The sequence below is a fragment of the Antennarius striatus genome, chromosome 3 (assembly GCF_040054535.1).
Source record: "Antennarius striatus isolate MH-2024 chromosome 3, ASM4005453v1, whole genome shotgun sequence".
Taxonomy (NCBI): Eukaryota; Metazoa; Chordata; class Actinopteri; order Lophiiformes; family Antennariidae; genus Antennarius; species Antennarius striatus.
In genome coordinates, this window is record NC_090778.1 from 29,674,390 (window position 1) to 29,691,632 (window position 17,243).

A 17,243-nucleotide genomic window follows, 5' to 3' on the forward strand; every position below is an offset into this window, starting at 1 on the left:
GGATGGAGATGGGAAGGACGTGCAGCAGGTTAGTATGATGAAGGATAGAGATGTAAATGTGTTAACTGGTGCCAGCAGTGTACTGGGTAGATGGAAGGAATACTCTGAAATGATGAATTAGAAAAATCAGAGAAAAGGTAGAGTTGGGGTGTTTTTCATCTAAACCTGCAGTGAAGATTAGCTACAGATTAGAGCCACCTCTGTTAAAAAAAATGTATTCCCATATTTTATGGGACCAGAGTCTAAAAATCCTGGAAGGAGAATCTGCAGTGATATGATTTCTTATGAAGACACTGTAATTTGATCAATTTTACATTAAGTATTGTTTAAGATGACCCAATAAGGAACGTAAGTCCACAACAACAGCACACACACCTCTACATACACACATATTAGAGTTGACGGTTATAAAAGCTCTGAGGGAGAGATGTCTGTACCAAAGATCTCTTCACATTAGCTAAGTTGTCTGTTTGTATCATCAAAGATGCTGTTGGACTTCTCAAACTTTGTATGTTTTCATTTGGCAAATAAAGATTTGTACCTTTGTACTTTGTCTCAAGAAATCTCTCTACACCACATAAATTTGGCGTCACAAACAGGATTCCAAATTCAATGGGGTTTCCCCCGCTAAATCAGCCCCTTGAACTTACGTTCTGATGACCACCATGTAGCTGTATGCCACGGTTCCCACGCCAACCAGGAAGTAAGACAAAGGCATACGAAACTTGAGCCAGCCAATGGCACGCTGGTTGTTGTAGTAACCATAGAAGAGAACTGAATACTGAGCATAACCCTGCATGTAAAATTACAAATTAAGGTAATCAGCATCAAAGAATGAATCAATACATTCAAATATAAATGGGTTCAAAGGCATATAAAACAAAAAAACCCAAATGCAAATGTATTAACTGACTCCAAAGTCCCACAGCACAGCGAAGTCCATCGCCCCGGCCTCCTCAGCCCTGGGGACAGTCTTTCTAGGGATGCTGCCGTAAGGCCGTCCCATTAATGCCTGTACAAATTAAGCAGGAGAGCAAGGAGGTCTAAAATTCTACCATCATAATTTTTAGGGAAAAAAACCCCAGTACCTCTGGTACCATAACCAGGCCAAAGGTCAGACCAAACAGGATCAAGTTGATGCCGTACATCCACCTCAGGAAGATAAAGTAGGAAGCAACTGAGGAGCCAAAATGACCTAAAAGGAGAAATGAGAATGAATTTCAGACCAAGATTGTGAAGAAAACAACGTTGCATGATTAAATGTAAATGTTTTACTCCACAGGTGGGGAACACTTATGGAAGACAAGAAATCCCACTCCCCCTTCAGCAACTACGGCACAATTTGGACTGGAAATTCTATCTGGCCTATCTGCCTCTCTCTTTTTTCCTTGCCCTGTCTCTGTCCCCAGCATATTTCCTTTCCCACCCATCCGGTCAAGACGGAGACCGCCCTCCAGAGCCTGGGTTCTGCCCGGAGTTTCTTCCTCAATGAGGGAGTTTTTCTCCGCCGTTGCTTATGCTCTGGAGAGTTCAGTTGGATTCTGTTGGGTTCTAAAGGATGGTAGCGCCTCAACACACACTGCTCCTCTCTAGAGTGCTTCGTTCATGTTTTTTTTTTACCACCTGTGGGTCTGAGAGAACTGTAGTTTCATCTGTGCTGTGTGTCGTGCATATATGGTACATTTGACAATAACGTTGACTACGACTATGACTACATTAAAGGACAGTTCCTCTACGTTGAGTCAGTGTAAAATAAATTGATCTAGGTATTTAATAATATATACAAACATCTATCCATCCATTTTCTTGACGACAAGACACGAGTCTGTTGGAGCCTATCCCAGTTGGCTACAGGCAAGAGGCGGGGTACACTCTGGATAAGATACCAGCTTATTATGTGGTCACATGAAAGAAAATTTTGTGTAACCTGTTTACCTCAGCTGAACGTTTCAGTCATGCTAATTTATTAGCATGACTGACAAATATTGCATTAAATGTGACCCATTATCAAAATGACAGAGATTAAGTTGAACGTCTTTATCCTGAAATACTTCCATTTAATATTTATGAATAATCTTTACTGTGGTAAAATAAAACCAAACTTTACTTTCAATTTCCTTGATCTTCATTTCCCAAGGAATGCACGCAGTTTTGAAGTTTTCAAAATCTCGTTGAAACTTCATCCATTTCTATGAAAGACATGAAATGAAATAAAAATGCTTGTTTGAAATATTGAAGGAAATCATACTTTGGGTTCTTACCTTGGTCATCATGACCCTATACGCATAAAGTTTTCTGCCTTTCCCTTTGCCCAAGGCTCCCTCGTATTTCCCCAGAAATTCCTGAGACTCACTGCCAGCAATGAGAGCACATCGTTTCATTTTGTCTCCCATCTGATTGTGAGCTTTTCAACTCAAATAGCAATAGTAACAGTAACAATAATAGTAACAGTAATAGTAACAGTAACAATAATAGTAACAGTAATAGTAATAGTAACAGTAACAATAATAGTAACAGTAATAGTAACAGTAACAATAATAGTAACAGTAATAGTAACAGTAACAGTAACAATAATAGTAATAGTAACAGTAACAGTAATAGTAACAGTAACAGTAACAATAATAGTAACAGTACAGTAATAGTAACAGTAACAATAATGGTAACAGTAACAGTAACAATAATAGTAACAGTAACAGTAATAGTAACAGTAACAATAATAGTAACAGTAACAGTAATAGTAACAGTAATAGTAACAGTAACAATAATAGTAACAGTAACAGTAATAGTAACAGTAACAATAATAGTAACAGTAATAGTAACAGTAACAGTAACAATAATAGTAACAGTAACAGTAACAGTAATAGTAACAGTAACAATAATAGTAACAGTACAGTAATAGTAACAGTAACAATAATGGTAATAGTAACAGTAACAATAATAGTAACAGTAACAGTAATAGTAACAGTAACAATAATAGTAACAGTAACAGTAATAGTAACAGTAATAGTAACAGTAACAATAATAGTAACAGTAACAGTAATAGTAATAGTAACATTAGCAACAATAGTAATAGTAACAGTAATAGTAATAATAGTAATAGTAATAGTAATAATAGTAATAATAATAGTAATAGTAATAGTAATAGTAACAATAATAGTAATAGTAACAGTAACAGTAATTGTAACAGTAATAGTAACAATAATAGTAACAGTACTAGTAACATTAATAGTAACAGCAATAGTAACAGTAATAATAATAGTAACAGTAATAGTAACATTAACAGTAACAATAGTAGTAATAGTAACAGTAATAGTAACAACTATAATAATAATAATAATAATAATAATAATAATAGGGTGAGTGAACGTACTGCAGCGTCACAAGCTTCTTCTTCATGGTCCAGGGTTTGCCCCTCAGACTATGAAGGAGTTTCTTCTTCTCGTCCACAGCTTCCTTCAGCTTCTCCAGCTCCTCTGCTGACAGCAACTCTGGCATCACTTCTTCCCCCTTTTGATTCGCTTCTTCATTTTCATCTTCCTCATATGTCTCCTGCTCTGAACTGAATAGAAGAACACTGTCGTTAAAGATCTGCCATGAATTCAGTGCATTTTTGAGATGAAAGAAGAATTCACCTCATTCCAACTCGCCTCTTGTGCATCTTCCTCTTCACGCCAGGCGTTTTATCCTTTCCTGAATGTCCTCCAACCTCCTTTTTATCTTCTTTTTGCACAACATATTTCTTTTTTTGATGGCCTTCTCCATCTGCCACTTCTCCTTCCTTCTCTCTCTTTTGCACTTTTTTTCTTTTCTCCTTTTTGAAGTTCTTTGTTTTATGACTTTTCATTGTTTCCTGCTTCACCTTCTGTCTTTCCACAGCTTCTTGATAATTCTTTGGTCTCCTCCTCCTCCCTCCCTCTGTTTTTTCTGATCTGGCCTGTGATTCCTCCCTCCTTTCTCCTGCCTTATATCGTCGTTTTCTCCTGCCATTCGCCCTGTTCGTTTTCTCTGTAGTACCCTTTCTTTTTCTGCTGTGGTCTATCTCTTTGCAGGTGGAAACTTCATCACCATCACCTATAAATCATCAATGCTATTAGTCAGTATTACAGTAAACAGTAAAATTACATGCAGTACAAATTATTGATTATATCATATAAAGACACTAGCGGAAACCCGTGGAAATTCCACAATAAAAAAATAATATCAGACTTCATACCAAACATATAAAACAAATGTAATGGTATTATGAACCAAGCGCACCAACGTAGTCAAAAATCACCGTGGTGACGAAACGACTTTGTGTTGGCCAATCATGGATGGCGATGGGCGGGCATTGTGAAGCCGTAGATGAATGCTAGCAGGTTAACTGGAGAAAGAAAGCTAACTAATGAGATTCTTCCTCTCAGCTACAAATGAGCAGGAAGTGACAAACATCGTGCAGAAGTGTAAAAGTAAGTCCTCCACCAACTGTCATGACATTAGCATGTCATTGGTTAGAACCGTTATATTAAATATTGTTAAACCTTTAACCTGTAACTTGTCGTTCCAGACTGACTGTTTTCCAAGGAAAATGGAAATTGATAAAGTAATTCCACTCTTCAAAAATGGAAACAAAAATGCATTTTCTAATAACAGACCAATCTCACTTTTGCCTCAATTTTCAAAAATTTTAGAGGAATTTTTCAACTTTCGACTTGAGAAGTTTCTTGAGAAACATCAGATAATTAACGAAGGTCAGTATGGTTTTTGAACCAAAAGAACTACAGCAATGGCAATAACTGAAGCTATTGAAGAAATAACTAACGCACTGGAGCAGAAAAATTATGCAGTTGGTCTCTTCATTGATCTGAAAAAAGCATTTGATACTATTAAGCACGTAATATTACTAAATAAAATGGAAAGATATGGATTTAGGGGGTTGGCTGGGGACTAGTTAAAAAGTTATTTAACAGGGCGGGTACAGTTGGTAAAAATGGGTCAACATTCATCAGATGTACTTGGCATTGCTTGTGGTGTCCCCGAGGGGTCAGTGTTGGGGCCCAAACTGTTTAATCTGTACATAAATTATATATTTAACACAACCAAAGTCCTGAAACTCACACTGTTTGCAGATGACACAAATATATTTTACAGTAGTGATGATTATTTTGAGCTTGTGAACACAGCAAACAGGGAACTAAACACAATAAAAGAATAGATGGACACAAATAAATTATCTTGAATATAAATAAAATCAATGTAATTATTTTTGGGAATTACAACATAATGTCTGAACAGTAAATAACTATTAATGGCACTCAAATTAAAATTGTAAGTGAAAATAAATTTTTAGGAGTTATAATTGACAGTAAATTGTCATGGAAACCCCATGTCAGACACATAAAAACAAAAATCTCCAAAACCCTCTCAATTATAAATAAAGCAAAACTATACCTTGATGGAAATGCACTCCGTACTTTATACTGCACCTTGATCCTCCCATACCTGACATATTGTTTTGAACACAATTAATCCTCTGATCATACTACAGAAAAGAGCAGTGTGGATCATTCACAAGGTTGGTTTTCTTGAACATACTCATAACCTGTTTACGCAGTCAAAGTTGCTAAGATTTCATGATCTTGTACAATATAATACATCATTAGTTTTATATAAAGCATTCAACAAATTATTACCACCAGACCTCCAACGATTCTTTATAACTCCAGTCAGGGCTCATCACTTGAGAGGTTTTGGATATTTTTCGTTGCAGAAAGCTCAAACCACGCGTAAACGTTTTTGTGTGTCTGTGTGCGGAGTGAAACTCTGGAACAATCTGGACTCACAACACAAGAAACGCCAAAGTACAGTATTTTCTGCACTATACTTGATTATAAAACGCACCTTTAATAAATTATTTTATAATTTATTTCATATATAAGGCGTACCGGATTATAAGGCGCATATAATAAAAAAATTGAAATAGAATTAAAAAAATAGTGGCTGTAGTTGCGCTATCCATCCACTAGATGGAGCATTCATGACTGTGAGTACCTTTAGTCAGCTGTGAACGTCCCTATTGTTATGTCAATAAGACATTGAGCCTCATCAAGGAAACCTGATCACTTCATCACTTTGCCATCTTCGAAAAAAGTCAACACGCATATTAAAAAACCTGACATTAAAAACTGGTTAAATTCATAACGAGTGCAGTCAGTGCGAACAGAGCGGATTATTTCCTGATCTGAAGTTCGAAGCAGATATTTAAGCTCCGACGTTCGTCTCGTTTATTAATTAATGATTGTTTCGATCGATCGGTAGTCCAGTCGGAGGTGAGGTGCAGCTATTTGCTGCTGTGTGTCCTCAACAATTTTTAACCAGTTTTTAATGCCAGGCTGATGATTTACTGTCAAACGTGACGCTGTTTTACTCCTAGAACTGACTCTAACGTCGGTGTCTCACCGCCGTGAATCTCACCGCACGTCGCTGCAGACAGAATACACAAGCCTGAATGCGCCCCTCTGCCCCCCCAGATCTATCAACTACATTTGTAAATCAATGCAGTGCACCAGACACCTTTGTCTAGCAGTGACTGCTCTTGGAATTTCAGAAAAGGCTGTAAGTTCATCTTTGAGGGTCTTTTATTCACCTTTAGTCCAGTTTCTCCGTGTGTTTCCACAGACTAATAGAATGGACCTTCACTAGATTCCAGATGACAGCACAATGGGGTTTTTAGACCAATTCAGTTTAAAGTGGGTTATTTCTGACGCCAAATAGTTAGAAATACTGAGATCAGTCAGTCAGTCAGTCAGACTTTATTCATAGAATTGTTGAAAGTTCCGTTTTGCTATGTTATCGTAGCTTGGAAAACAACCCTCTCAACAGGAACAGATGAAGCTGGAGTGGAAAGAAGACGACAGCCCGTGTGAATAAATGTCCTGGTCCCCAGTACGGCACTGGTTTCTCCTGTCAGTCCATGTCTGGACTGTTCCCTTCGTGGGCTCTGATTGGTCTCACTGATGAGCTCCATTTCCTCCGGGATTATTAAAGTATCTATCTATCTATCTATCTATCTATCTATGACCTTCTTGTCACCCTGCAGCCTTTGTCCTGCGGTAGCATGAGGACCACAAAGCCGGCTGGAAACTGAATGGACGCTCGAGTTGTTGTCCAGAGTGTAACCGGAGAAGCAGCACACAGGTCATTATGACCGGGTGCAGCAGAGGAGCAAAGGGCCCAACAATGGCCCCATCAAAGGGCCCAACAATGGCCCCATCAAAGGACACGGAGTGCGTAGGTCCAGGGCAAGGGGGCAAGAGGTCACACAGACGCAGCCGAGGAGAGAGGAAGAAACACACCAGGTGGTCAATGGGTGGCGTTTAACTCCTGATCGTTATAGATTTCTACTCGCTTGCTCATCACTGGACTTCAGGCTCTATTAAAGTGAATAAATCTAGAACATCAACTCTCCAGAAACCCCCAGAGGTCAAAGGCCCTCTTCACTCACGTTACCAGCCAGCACCCTGACACCCCACCACTGCACCTGATAGACCGATCCAGACCAGCAACATCTGGATCGGACTGGTCTCACTACTGGTCTGACACTTATTCCAGGAAAAACTAGATTTCCTTACTGCTGGTTTTCTGCTGATGTAGATCAGGAGCTTCAAACATAAATCTGACTGCTTCAGCACTTTTCTGTGATGATATTCACACATCACTCCGATGCTCTTGGTGTCATCGCACGTCTTTTTATCAAAACATGCATTATCTGTCAAGTCAGAAATGAAAATCTTTTTATTGCTCCTGTCCTGATGGTGAATTTAAAAATGGTAAAAATAAATAAATAAATAAAACTGACCGAAACAATGACAACAGATTGACAGATTAACCCAAAACCAATCAGACATATCTGGCAAAAACAGAAGCACCTTTACCGCCTGAAGCACCTCTGTAATAATTAAACTGAGTAGCAGGAACCAATACGATCACAAATACAATAAGTGTGTGTGTGTGTGTGTGTGTGCGTGTGTGTGTGTGTGTGTGTGTGCGTGCGTGCGGTGATTGTCTTACTGTCATCTTCAGTGGCGATCAAAATGTCTTGAAGCATCCTCCTCCTGATGGCTCGAGAAATGAAGCTGCAGGATGTCAGCTTTGTACGTGTGTGTGTGTGTGTGTGTGTGTGTGTGTGTGTGTGTGTGTGTGTGTGTGTGTGTGTGTGTGTGTGTGTGTGTGTGTGTGAGTGACGAACTTGCAGGAGAAGTTGACTTTTTCCTCGCCACCCATCAACCCAAAACAGAGACAATGACAGCACGGAAACCAGAGAACCACTAGATTTCACTCTCCATCAATAATTCAAAACACAGTTATGACTTCCTTTATATAGGTGTGTGTGTGTGTGTGTGTGTGTGTGTGTGTGTGTGTGTGTGTGTGTGTGTGTGTGTGTGTGTGTGTGTGTGTGTGTGTGTGTGTGTGTGTGTGTGTGTGTGTGTGTGTGTGTGTGTGTGTGTGTGTCCTAGATATTTTTCATGGTGGTCAGGACACAGGTTTCTCTGTGTCAGTTGGTTGATTGTTGGTTGATTGTCTGTTGGTTGATTGGTCAGTTGTTTAGTTTGTCAACAGTATTACTTTCAAATAATTCAGATTTCCTTACAACTTGCTTGATGGATGACCAAAATAGCCCCCATTGGATTTTGGTGCATTTTCTTCTGTAACCCACAACATGATGGCGGCGCCACGGTGTGGTGTGTAGCGCTGTGGCCCCCGTTCAGTTCCTCTCTGTGCAGAGTTTGTCTTCTCCCCGTGTTCGCGTCGGTTCTTCTCCCACCTCCAGAAATATGCAGTTGAGGTGAACGGCTCACACAAGTGTGTGTGTGTGTGTGTGTGTGTGTGTGTGTGTGTGTGTGTGTGTGTGTGTGTGTGTGTGTGTGTGTGTGTGTGTGTGGTTGTTGTCTTTCATGTGACCTCGCAGTGAGCTGGTGTCTTACCTGGGATGTACCCCACCTTTCACCTGTAGCCGGCTGGAATGGACCTGCAAGGTAGAAGAGTGACTTTGATTGCCTCCAGAAGAATGGATATGTCAGGTTCAAACAACCTAAAACATACATTATTCTAACAGGAGAGACATCTAAAATCAGTCACTGGTGTGTGAACGACTCTCACTCTCAAGGTCATATTCACTGGTGTGTGAACGGTGCCAACGTTTCTATTTTACAGAACCATTGCTTTTTCTAATCCTTATGACAGTAAAATAAAAGCCGACGCTGAGCTTTAAAATTTTGGTATCTTATCTTAGAATTATGGACACTTTTAGTTTGATCCTTCATATTTTATCATCCACACATGTAGATATTTTCATGTTCAATGTTTACTTTGTGGTGTGCTTCAGGGTTCTTCTGTTCATCTCCTGGATTCTGTTTGCTGCCATTAGGTGGCAGGGTGTCTTCATTTTCATCAAGGATCTCAGACAGTGGTGTCCAGACTGCAAGGAGGGCAAAATTTAGTCATGTATAGGTAACGAATGACAATTTTTAAAAGAAAACCCACATTATTATTTATGTAAATATTGTTGTGTATTTGAAGTTACCAGATGTAGGCATTCAGACGAACACAGGTTGTGTGAAACTGTGTGAATCACACCTGGAAGTGATGACAGTGTGTCCATTAAGCTGTGCTCGGCGTTTCGGTAATGCAGTATCAGTGTAAGAGTCAAGTATACATATTCAGACTATTTACTTAAAAATTACGGTAAATGACAATCATAAAATAATTAAAAAAAGAACCAAGAAATAAATCTAAGGAAAATACAATCAGAATCAAACACTCATAAAATATAACAGAAAATGAGGAACAACATACCTGCACAGAACGAGTGGGATGGAGCCACTGGCAGAAGAAACCTCAGTATTGCTGTGGTGCCCCTGAAATCTTTCCCATAAAATACACACATTCTAAACATGGACCAAACTCTCTGTTTGTGTCTAAACTTAGACTAGATTTAACAGAAACTAAATTATTTCAAAATAATTTGTAATTTCTAGTAGGACTTTTACAACTACACTTAACAGGAGCACTGAACAGACACCCTCCTCCAGCGGAACCTAAACTGGACTGAGGAAAAGGGTGCGGCTCAGGAAGTGACATCATGAGGTCAAAAGTAACGACAACCAAAATAAAAGTTCAATGTTCACCAAGAAGTTTCTCTGACATGAAAATGTATACAAAGTGATGATATGGAACTAAAAGATGAAAATTCATTGTAGAAAAATTAAAGAAATAATGAGCGTTGGCTTGCTGGTGGATTTTGGTGTCAGTCGTCTGGTTGTCTATCAGTTCTCATTCAAGTTCATAACAGACTAAATCTGCTCACACAAATATGTGGAGCACATTTTAACCTAATCGTAATGCTAATGCTAACCCTAACCTCCCCAAAGTGCGTCTGTGTGGAAGCTTGTCTTTTTCCATCTGACGGTACAAAGACAGCGGACGGCGTTCAGTCGACATGTGGGGGTCCACAGAGGGCCACAAACAGGAAATGATACCAACAGCTGAACCAAATGTAGGCCCTTTACATCGGATTACACCTAACCCTAACCCAGGAGAACACTCCCCTCTAAAAATCAAATTTAACGAATTATAATTAAAATTTAAGTCTGAGACAAAGGCTGCGTTCAGACTGGCAGCCAAAATCTAGTTTCCAGCCCATTCAGATTGAAGTTGGGTGTCTCTTTTAAAGTCTGAACAGTCAAACCACATGAGACTTCAGTTCACTCTTGGAAATTTTTACCCAACATGTTTCTTCAACTGGCGACCCTATGGTCCCAGTGCCAGACTTACTGGACTGAGCTACAACCAAAACATGATGGTCACCAAATACTGAATTCCATTGAAGGATTTTGGCTTTGTGGATGAATTCCAGGACTGCCATTGGTCAACAGAAAGTCTCGGGCCAGGAGCGCATTTCTCTGGAAGATTCTGACTTTACAAAAATGGCAACTGTGTACTTTTTGAGAAACTTGTGTGTGCAGAGCAAACCCTGTGTCCATGTGAAACACGCTAAATAACAAACCAAACAACCATACTGTTCATATCAGTGCTGTGGGACAGCGATGGCTCCACGGTGCACTGGTGTCGTCCCCGGAGTGTCCCCCACCTCACACCCTATGCCAGCTGAGATAGGCACCAGCTCCCCGTGACCCGCTACGGCGGATACAGCGGCAGAAAATGAATGAACGAAAGAATGATAGCGATGCAGAGATGAGGAGCCATTCAGCCAGTAGGGGGCAGTGTGGCGCTGCACAGACATTCCATTGTGGGCGTCGCTGACACAGGAGCAGCAGGTCAGACGACCAGATCAGGTCCTGTGGCTAATCTTAGCTGGAGCTGGGGGGAATCCCTGAACAGAGAGGAGGGGGGCTCAACAACAGACTTCACATGTATTCAACAGCAGCTCAGGGACAGCTGATTGGTCGGTTGTAAAGATGCCTGAGGAAGTGTGTGTAGCGATGAACTAAACACACACATGAGGTGTGAACAAAAGAAGACATCCAGAACACATTCTGGGGTTAAACAAGGAATAACGGACTGAAGTTTAACTTTACAAACCAACAGAGGACATGTTTTTATTTCACAGCCAATAGACTGAAACTTATTTCATTAGCAGCACTCACTACGATCAGCAGAGGTCATGTGATCACACCTGTTTGTCGTTTCATTGTGACTCTGATGTGTGTTTGAGTCGCCCATACAGTTGGTTCCATGGGGTCCACGGGTTCAACGGGGTCCACGGGTTCCACAGGTTCCATGGGGTCCACGGGTTCCATGGGTTTTATGGGGTCCACTGGTTCAACGGGGTCCACTGGTTTTATGGGGTCTACGGGTTCAACAGGGTCCACTGGTTTTATGGGGTCCACGGGTTCAACGGGGTCCACTGGTTTTATGGGGTCCACAGGTTCAACGGGGTCCACGGGGTCCACGGGTTCCATGGGGTCCACGGGTTCCATGGGTTTTATGGGGTCCACTGGTTCAACGGGGTCCACTGGTTTTATGGGGTCTACGGGTTCAACAGGGTCCACTGGTTTTATGGGGTCCACGGGTTCAACAGGGTCCACTGGTTTTATGGGGTCCACGGGTTCAACGGGGTCCACGGGTTCCATGGGTTTTATGGGGTCCACTGGTTCAACGGGGTCCACTGGTTTTATGGGGTCCACTGGTTCATTCGGGGTCCACTGGTTTTATGGGGTCCACGGGTTCCATGTTTATGTGGAGCCACACTGTGGAGCTGACAGAACAAACCGGGGGGGGGGGGAGTATGTGTGAGTAAAGCTGCGTCACCGAGGGAGGAGGCGGACGCTGTTGGACTGTGGGTGTTGCTATGGGCGGGGTTTGGACTCTGCGACTTACAGATTAGAGCAGTGGGGGCGTGGCTTGCCCTGGCAGACAGAGAAGCACGTGGAGAGTCCCGTCTGCACGAGGGGGACAACAAAGACCAGGATCAGAACACCAGCACATGCTCACACACAGGGTTCACATGTGTTCACCACGCAGCCGTGTTCACGAGACCAGCTGCACATCAACACGCGTGTGCACCACCACACGGTCCCCACAATCACCCAAAGATCAACAAACCCCCCACCAGCGGTCCAGGTCCGAAGCCCTGATCCACCAACAGGAATATAATATACATAAATTATAATAATAATACATAAAAACGGGCATTTATGAAAAAAAAACTTAAACGTACAAGAAAAGTAGAAGCAGATGTGAACTCATCATCGTCATCACTCGTTCACGTGATGAAGGGTCAGGGTTAGGGTTAAAGGTTAGGGTTAAAGATTAGGGTTAGTGTTTAAGGTTAGGGTTAGGGTTAAAGGATAGGGTTAGGGTTAGTGTTTAAGGTTAGGGTTAAAGGTTAGGGTCAGGGTTAGGGTTAGGGTTAAAGGTTAGGGTTAAAGGATAGGGTTAGGGTTAGTGTTTAAGGTTAGGGTTAAAGGTTAGGGTCAGGGTTAGGGTTAGGGTTAGTGTTTAAGGTTAGGGTTAAAGGTTAGGGTCAGGGTTAGGGTTAGGGTTAGGCGTGCTGCCCTGGGGCTTGGTGGGAGCCTCTCAGGGGCCGGACTCGGCCCGATGGCGGCCCCAGGCTTAGAGTGTGTGTGCTGTGACCCCCCCCCCCCCCGGTGTGGACTAACTAGAAACACACTAATGGCGGCGCAGAGGAGGTGTGTAGCCAGCCAGCGCTGAGTCAGCAGATCAGGTCACTTCATTCTGTTTCTCCTCCAGCTGAATGTGTTCACCTCACGTTTCCTCCCGTGTTTCTCCTGTTTGCACACGGCTGCACCAAGGGGGGGGGGGCAGAGCTGATGTAAACTGCCTTTTCCATCACACTCACTTTATCAACGGGTGTCACCACACTGACGCCCCACGTGGGCGAGCTGTGGGGGTGGGGTGGGGGGGTGCCAATGTCTGCCTGGTAACTACAGACAGGCCGTTTAATCCACACATTACACACGAAGCACAGCTGCAAATGCAGAAACTGGTTGCTATGGCAACGCTGTCACTTTCAGTTGCTCATGTGGGGACGTCTTGGTCATAAATATAACATCAGACCCCCCCACACACCACCAGCACACCCACCCTCACACACGGCAGGGGGGAGGGGTGGCGACACTCGACACCTACTTGTCTCCTAAGCTGCCCCCCCCCTTCACTGGATGGTGGCAACATCAAACAATCTCAGTATGATGACTCATCAGCAAAGCAGGAAGTAGATCAGAGAACCTGGAAACAAAGCAGGAAGTAGAGGACCAGAGAACCTGAAAACAAAGCAGGAAGTAGATGACCAGAGAACCTGGAAACAAAGCAAGAAGTAGAGGACCAGAGAACCTGGAAACAAAGCAGGAAGTAGACGACCAGAGAACCTGGAAGCAAAGCAGGAAGTAGATCAGAGAACCTGGAAACAAAGCAGGAAGTAGACGACCAGAGAACCTGAAAACAAAGCAGGAAGTAGATGACCAGAGAACCTGGAAACAAAGCAAGAAGTAGAGGACCAGAGAACCTGGAAACAAAGCAAGATGTAAACGACCAGAGAACCTGGAAGCAAAGCAGGAAGTAGATCAGAGAACCTGGAAACAAAGCAGGAAGTAGACGACCAGAGAACCTGAAAACAAAGCAGGAAGTAGATGACCAGAGAACCTGGAAGCAAAGCAGGAAGTAGATCAGAGAACCTGGAAACAAAGCAGGAAGTAGATCAGAGAACCTGGAAACAAAGCAGGAAGTAGAGGACCAGAGAACCTGGAAACAAAGCAAGAAGTAGAGGACCAGAGAACCTGAAAACAAAGCAGGAAGTAGATGACCAGAGAACCTGAAAACAAAGCAGGAAGTAGATGACCAGAGAACCTGGAAACAAAGCAAGAAGTAGAGGACCAGAGAACCTGGAAACAAAGCAAGATGTAAACGACCAGAGAACCTGGAAGCAAAGCAGGAAGTAGATCAGAGAACCTGGAAACAAAGCAGGAAGTAGACGACCAGAGAACCTGAAAACAAAGCAGGAAGTAGATGACCAGAGAACCTGGAAGCAAAGCAGGAAGTAGATCAGAGAACCTGGAAACAAAGCAGGAAGTAGATCAGAGAACCTGGAAACAAAGCAGGAAGTAGAGGACCAGAGAACCTGGAAACAAAGCAAGAAGTAGAGGACCAGAGAACCTGAAAACAAAGCAGGAAGTAGACGACCAGAGAACCTGGAAACAAAGCAGGAAGTAGACGACCAGAGAACCTCGACTTAGTGGCTTCATGATAATCCCCAGATGTTTGGATTATCAGAGGTTTAGAATCTGACAAACTGATGAAAGTTTGCTCTCGTTAAAAATATTCCGGAGTCCCTGCTGATGGGTGATAACTGAAGAGTAAAGAAACCCCCTCCCAGAAATTGTTGCTTTCATGGAACTTAGTTCTGCATTTGTTGAGTAATTATCAAAAGTGGAAACAATGCCCAGCCCTGACTTTGCTGTTTGAGGGACACATCGATCCTTGAATTTGCTCCTATAGTCAGATCTCCAATAATATTATATACAGTGCGCCCTCGTTCCTCGCTGTTAATGTGCAATTAATGAATTCCGCGATAGCACAAAAAACTATTATCCTATTATTTAGGGTAATTTACACGTTTCTGAACCCTCCCCATACCGATATTAAACCACCTTCTATCTGTATTACCTTTAGAACACTCTGATAGACTGTTTAAAGCACTTTTGTGTGTCACATAAGTGCGCTGCCCTCCAAGACTCACAGAACGTAGCCCGCTTCCGGATGCTGTCAGCCAATAGAATGCGTGATCCACTAGATCCACAGTATTTCAGTATTTATATCTTGATTAATTTCATGATATTGTGAAAACATTAGAAAATGGGCCATGATCATGTGTGTGTGTGTATGGGGGGGGGGGGGCAGTGGCAAAACGGTGGAGTGGGTTGTCCAATAATCTCAGGATCGGTGGTTCAATTCACGTTCTCGCCCAGCCCCTAACCCTAACCTTAACCCCTGACTCCAAAACCTAACCCTAAAAGTTAGACAAAAAGCAATTGACATTGAGTGTTTTCTTGAATAAAAAAAAATAATCAAAAGTTAATGAAGAAAAAGAGACAGATATTACTACAGATATTACCACAGATATTACTACAGATATTACTGAAATGAGTGTGGAGAAGGCTGTCAGCTTGGTTCAGTGTCCACAGGAGAATATATGAAATAAAGGCAAAGAAAACTATTGAGTGAAAAACAAAAGTGAAAAACAACTGTATTAGATCTTTATTTCTAAAACTTTTTTTAAATGACTACCAGGCTTTAACATTTTGATAAAACTAGTATATAATTTTACTCTTTTCTTTTTACTTAAAAACTAATGACGTCGTTATTATTAATAAAAACATAAAAATTAACAGTTTGTTTAGTTTTTACATTGTACTATTGGAAAAACTCAATCCTTGTGTACGCTTCTACCGTATATTCTGTTATTACTTTTGGGATGCATAAACGCCATGATAGGATGCACAAATCTTTCCTTGAAGCACATCCCAGGATGCACTACTTTCTTGAGGTTAAAATGACCCCTGTGTATATATACAGTATATATACTGTATATAATATATATATATATATATATATATACAGCATATACACTGTATGTATATATATATTACATACTGTATACACACTGTATGTATATTTATATTACATACCTGTACTGTATATATATATATATTTTATATATATATAGATAGATAGATAGATAGATAGATAGATAGATAGATAGATAGATAGATAGATAGATAGATAGATAGATAGATAGATAGATAGATAGATAGATAGATAGATAGATAGATAGATAGATAGATACTTTAATTATCCGGAGGAAATTGCACATATCCACTGCTCAGCCATATATATATATATATTATACACACACATTGTTTTTTAAAGGAAGTGATCATACCACTTTTTGCAATGGCAGTAGATGGTGATATGAGTCCAGTAAGTTTCAGTGCGTCACATATGCAGTGGTTAAACCGTAAAATAAAAAATAAAATCTCTCCATGTGTTTTGTGAAAAATTTTGCAGGTCCGGTAGATACACAGAAAAACTCACACAATAAATTAGACAGAAAACTGCTATGATGCTATAATAAATGAATGATTTATTTCCCGCAGAGCATAGAGCAAACAAACAACAAATAATGATCAGCAAAAAGTAAATTACAGACAACTATGATTCTAGAATAAACTAGTAGCTACATCCTCCACAAAGAACAGCTGGAGTAAGCTTGTAGTTTAATTCCCCACAGAGCATAGTCATGTACTTTGAGTCCCAGGACCCCCTATGATGCTAGAAAAAATGTGTCGTTCATTCCCTCCACAGAGCAGAGGACAGGACCCACAAATTCTTTGGTTGAGCTAAAGCATTCCAAATGTGCTCAGTCTCTTACCTTGACACAATGGGAAGGAGAGCCTACAATCCAGGCAGAGCACCATCAACCACGCTGGGCATCCGTACGCGTCCGCACGCAACCCGCAGCTGACTCCAACATTGCGCCGGAAACCCTCTACTTTTATAGGCCTGAATAAACAACGCACCACACTGTCTGAGGAAGACGGGGTTTCTCAGGCAGCGTGGGGAGGATCTCACTGCACCGGCGAAGGCAGTGCAGGGAAACATCTTTATCAGGTGACCTTCCACATGGGAATGTACCAAAACAACTTAACTGAGCAGAGTTGCCTGAG

General features: G+C 41.5%; 2 protein-coding genes across 4 annotated transcripts in view; both read right to left on the bottom strand.

Moving 5' to 3' along the window:
* The window catches only part of tmc1 (transmembrane channel-like 1), a 33,779-nt gene that overhangs the window by 14,606 nt on the left and 1,930 nt on the right, over positions 1–17,243 (bottom strand). The window contains exons 2-13 of one of the 3 annotated variants that reach the window (XM_068309908.1): positions 9,835–9,903; positions 9,563–9,615; positions 9,348–9,457; positions 8,964–9,007; positions 8,630–8,803; positions 3,633–4,071; positions 3,371–3,559; positions 2,262–2,352; positions 2,108–2,189; positions 1,089–1,195; positions 914–1,012; positions 651–793 (exon numbers count right to left, since the gene is read on the bottom strand). In XM_068309908.1, coding sequence (XP_068166009.1) covers positions 651–793; positions 914–1,012; positions 1,089–1,195; positions 2,108–2,189; positions 2,262–2,352; positions 3,371–3,559; positions 3,633–4,071; positions 8,630–8,678 — 1,199 coding nt within the window. In that variant the 5' untranslated portion in view covers positions 8,679–8,803; positions 8,964–9,007; positions 9,348–9,457; positions 9,563–9,615; positions 9,835–9,903. Of the gene's footprint in view, positions 1–650; positions 794–913; positions 1,013–1,088; positions 1,196–2,107; positions 2,190–2,261; positions 2,353–3,370; positions 3,560–3,632; positions 4,658–8,629; positions 8,804–8,963; positions 9,008–9,347; positions 9,458–9,562; positions 9,616–9,834; positions 10,040–17,243 lie in introns of those variants that run through there. The other 2 variants (XM_068309907.1, XM_068309909.1) reach the window with 2 other exon arrangements.
* On the bottom strand, positions 11,661–12,131 carry LOC137592582 (thrombospondin-related anonymous protein-like). The gene has a single exon (XM_068310844.1). It carries the CDS (start codon positions 12,129–12,131, stop codon positions 11,661–11,663), a length of 471 nt encoding a protein of 156 aa, XP_068166945.1.

Coding starts and splice junctions, on each gene's coding strand:
- LOC137592582 (XM_068310844.1), bottom strand. CDS start 12,131: ATGGAACCCGTGGACCCCGTTGAACCCGTGGACCCCATAAAACCAGTG.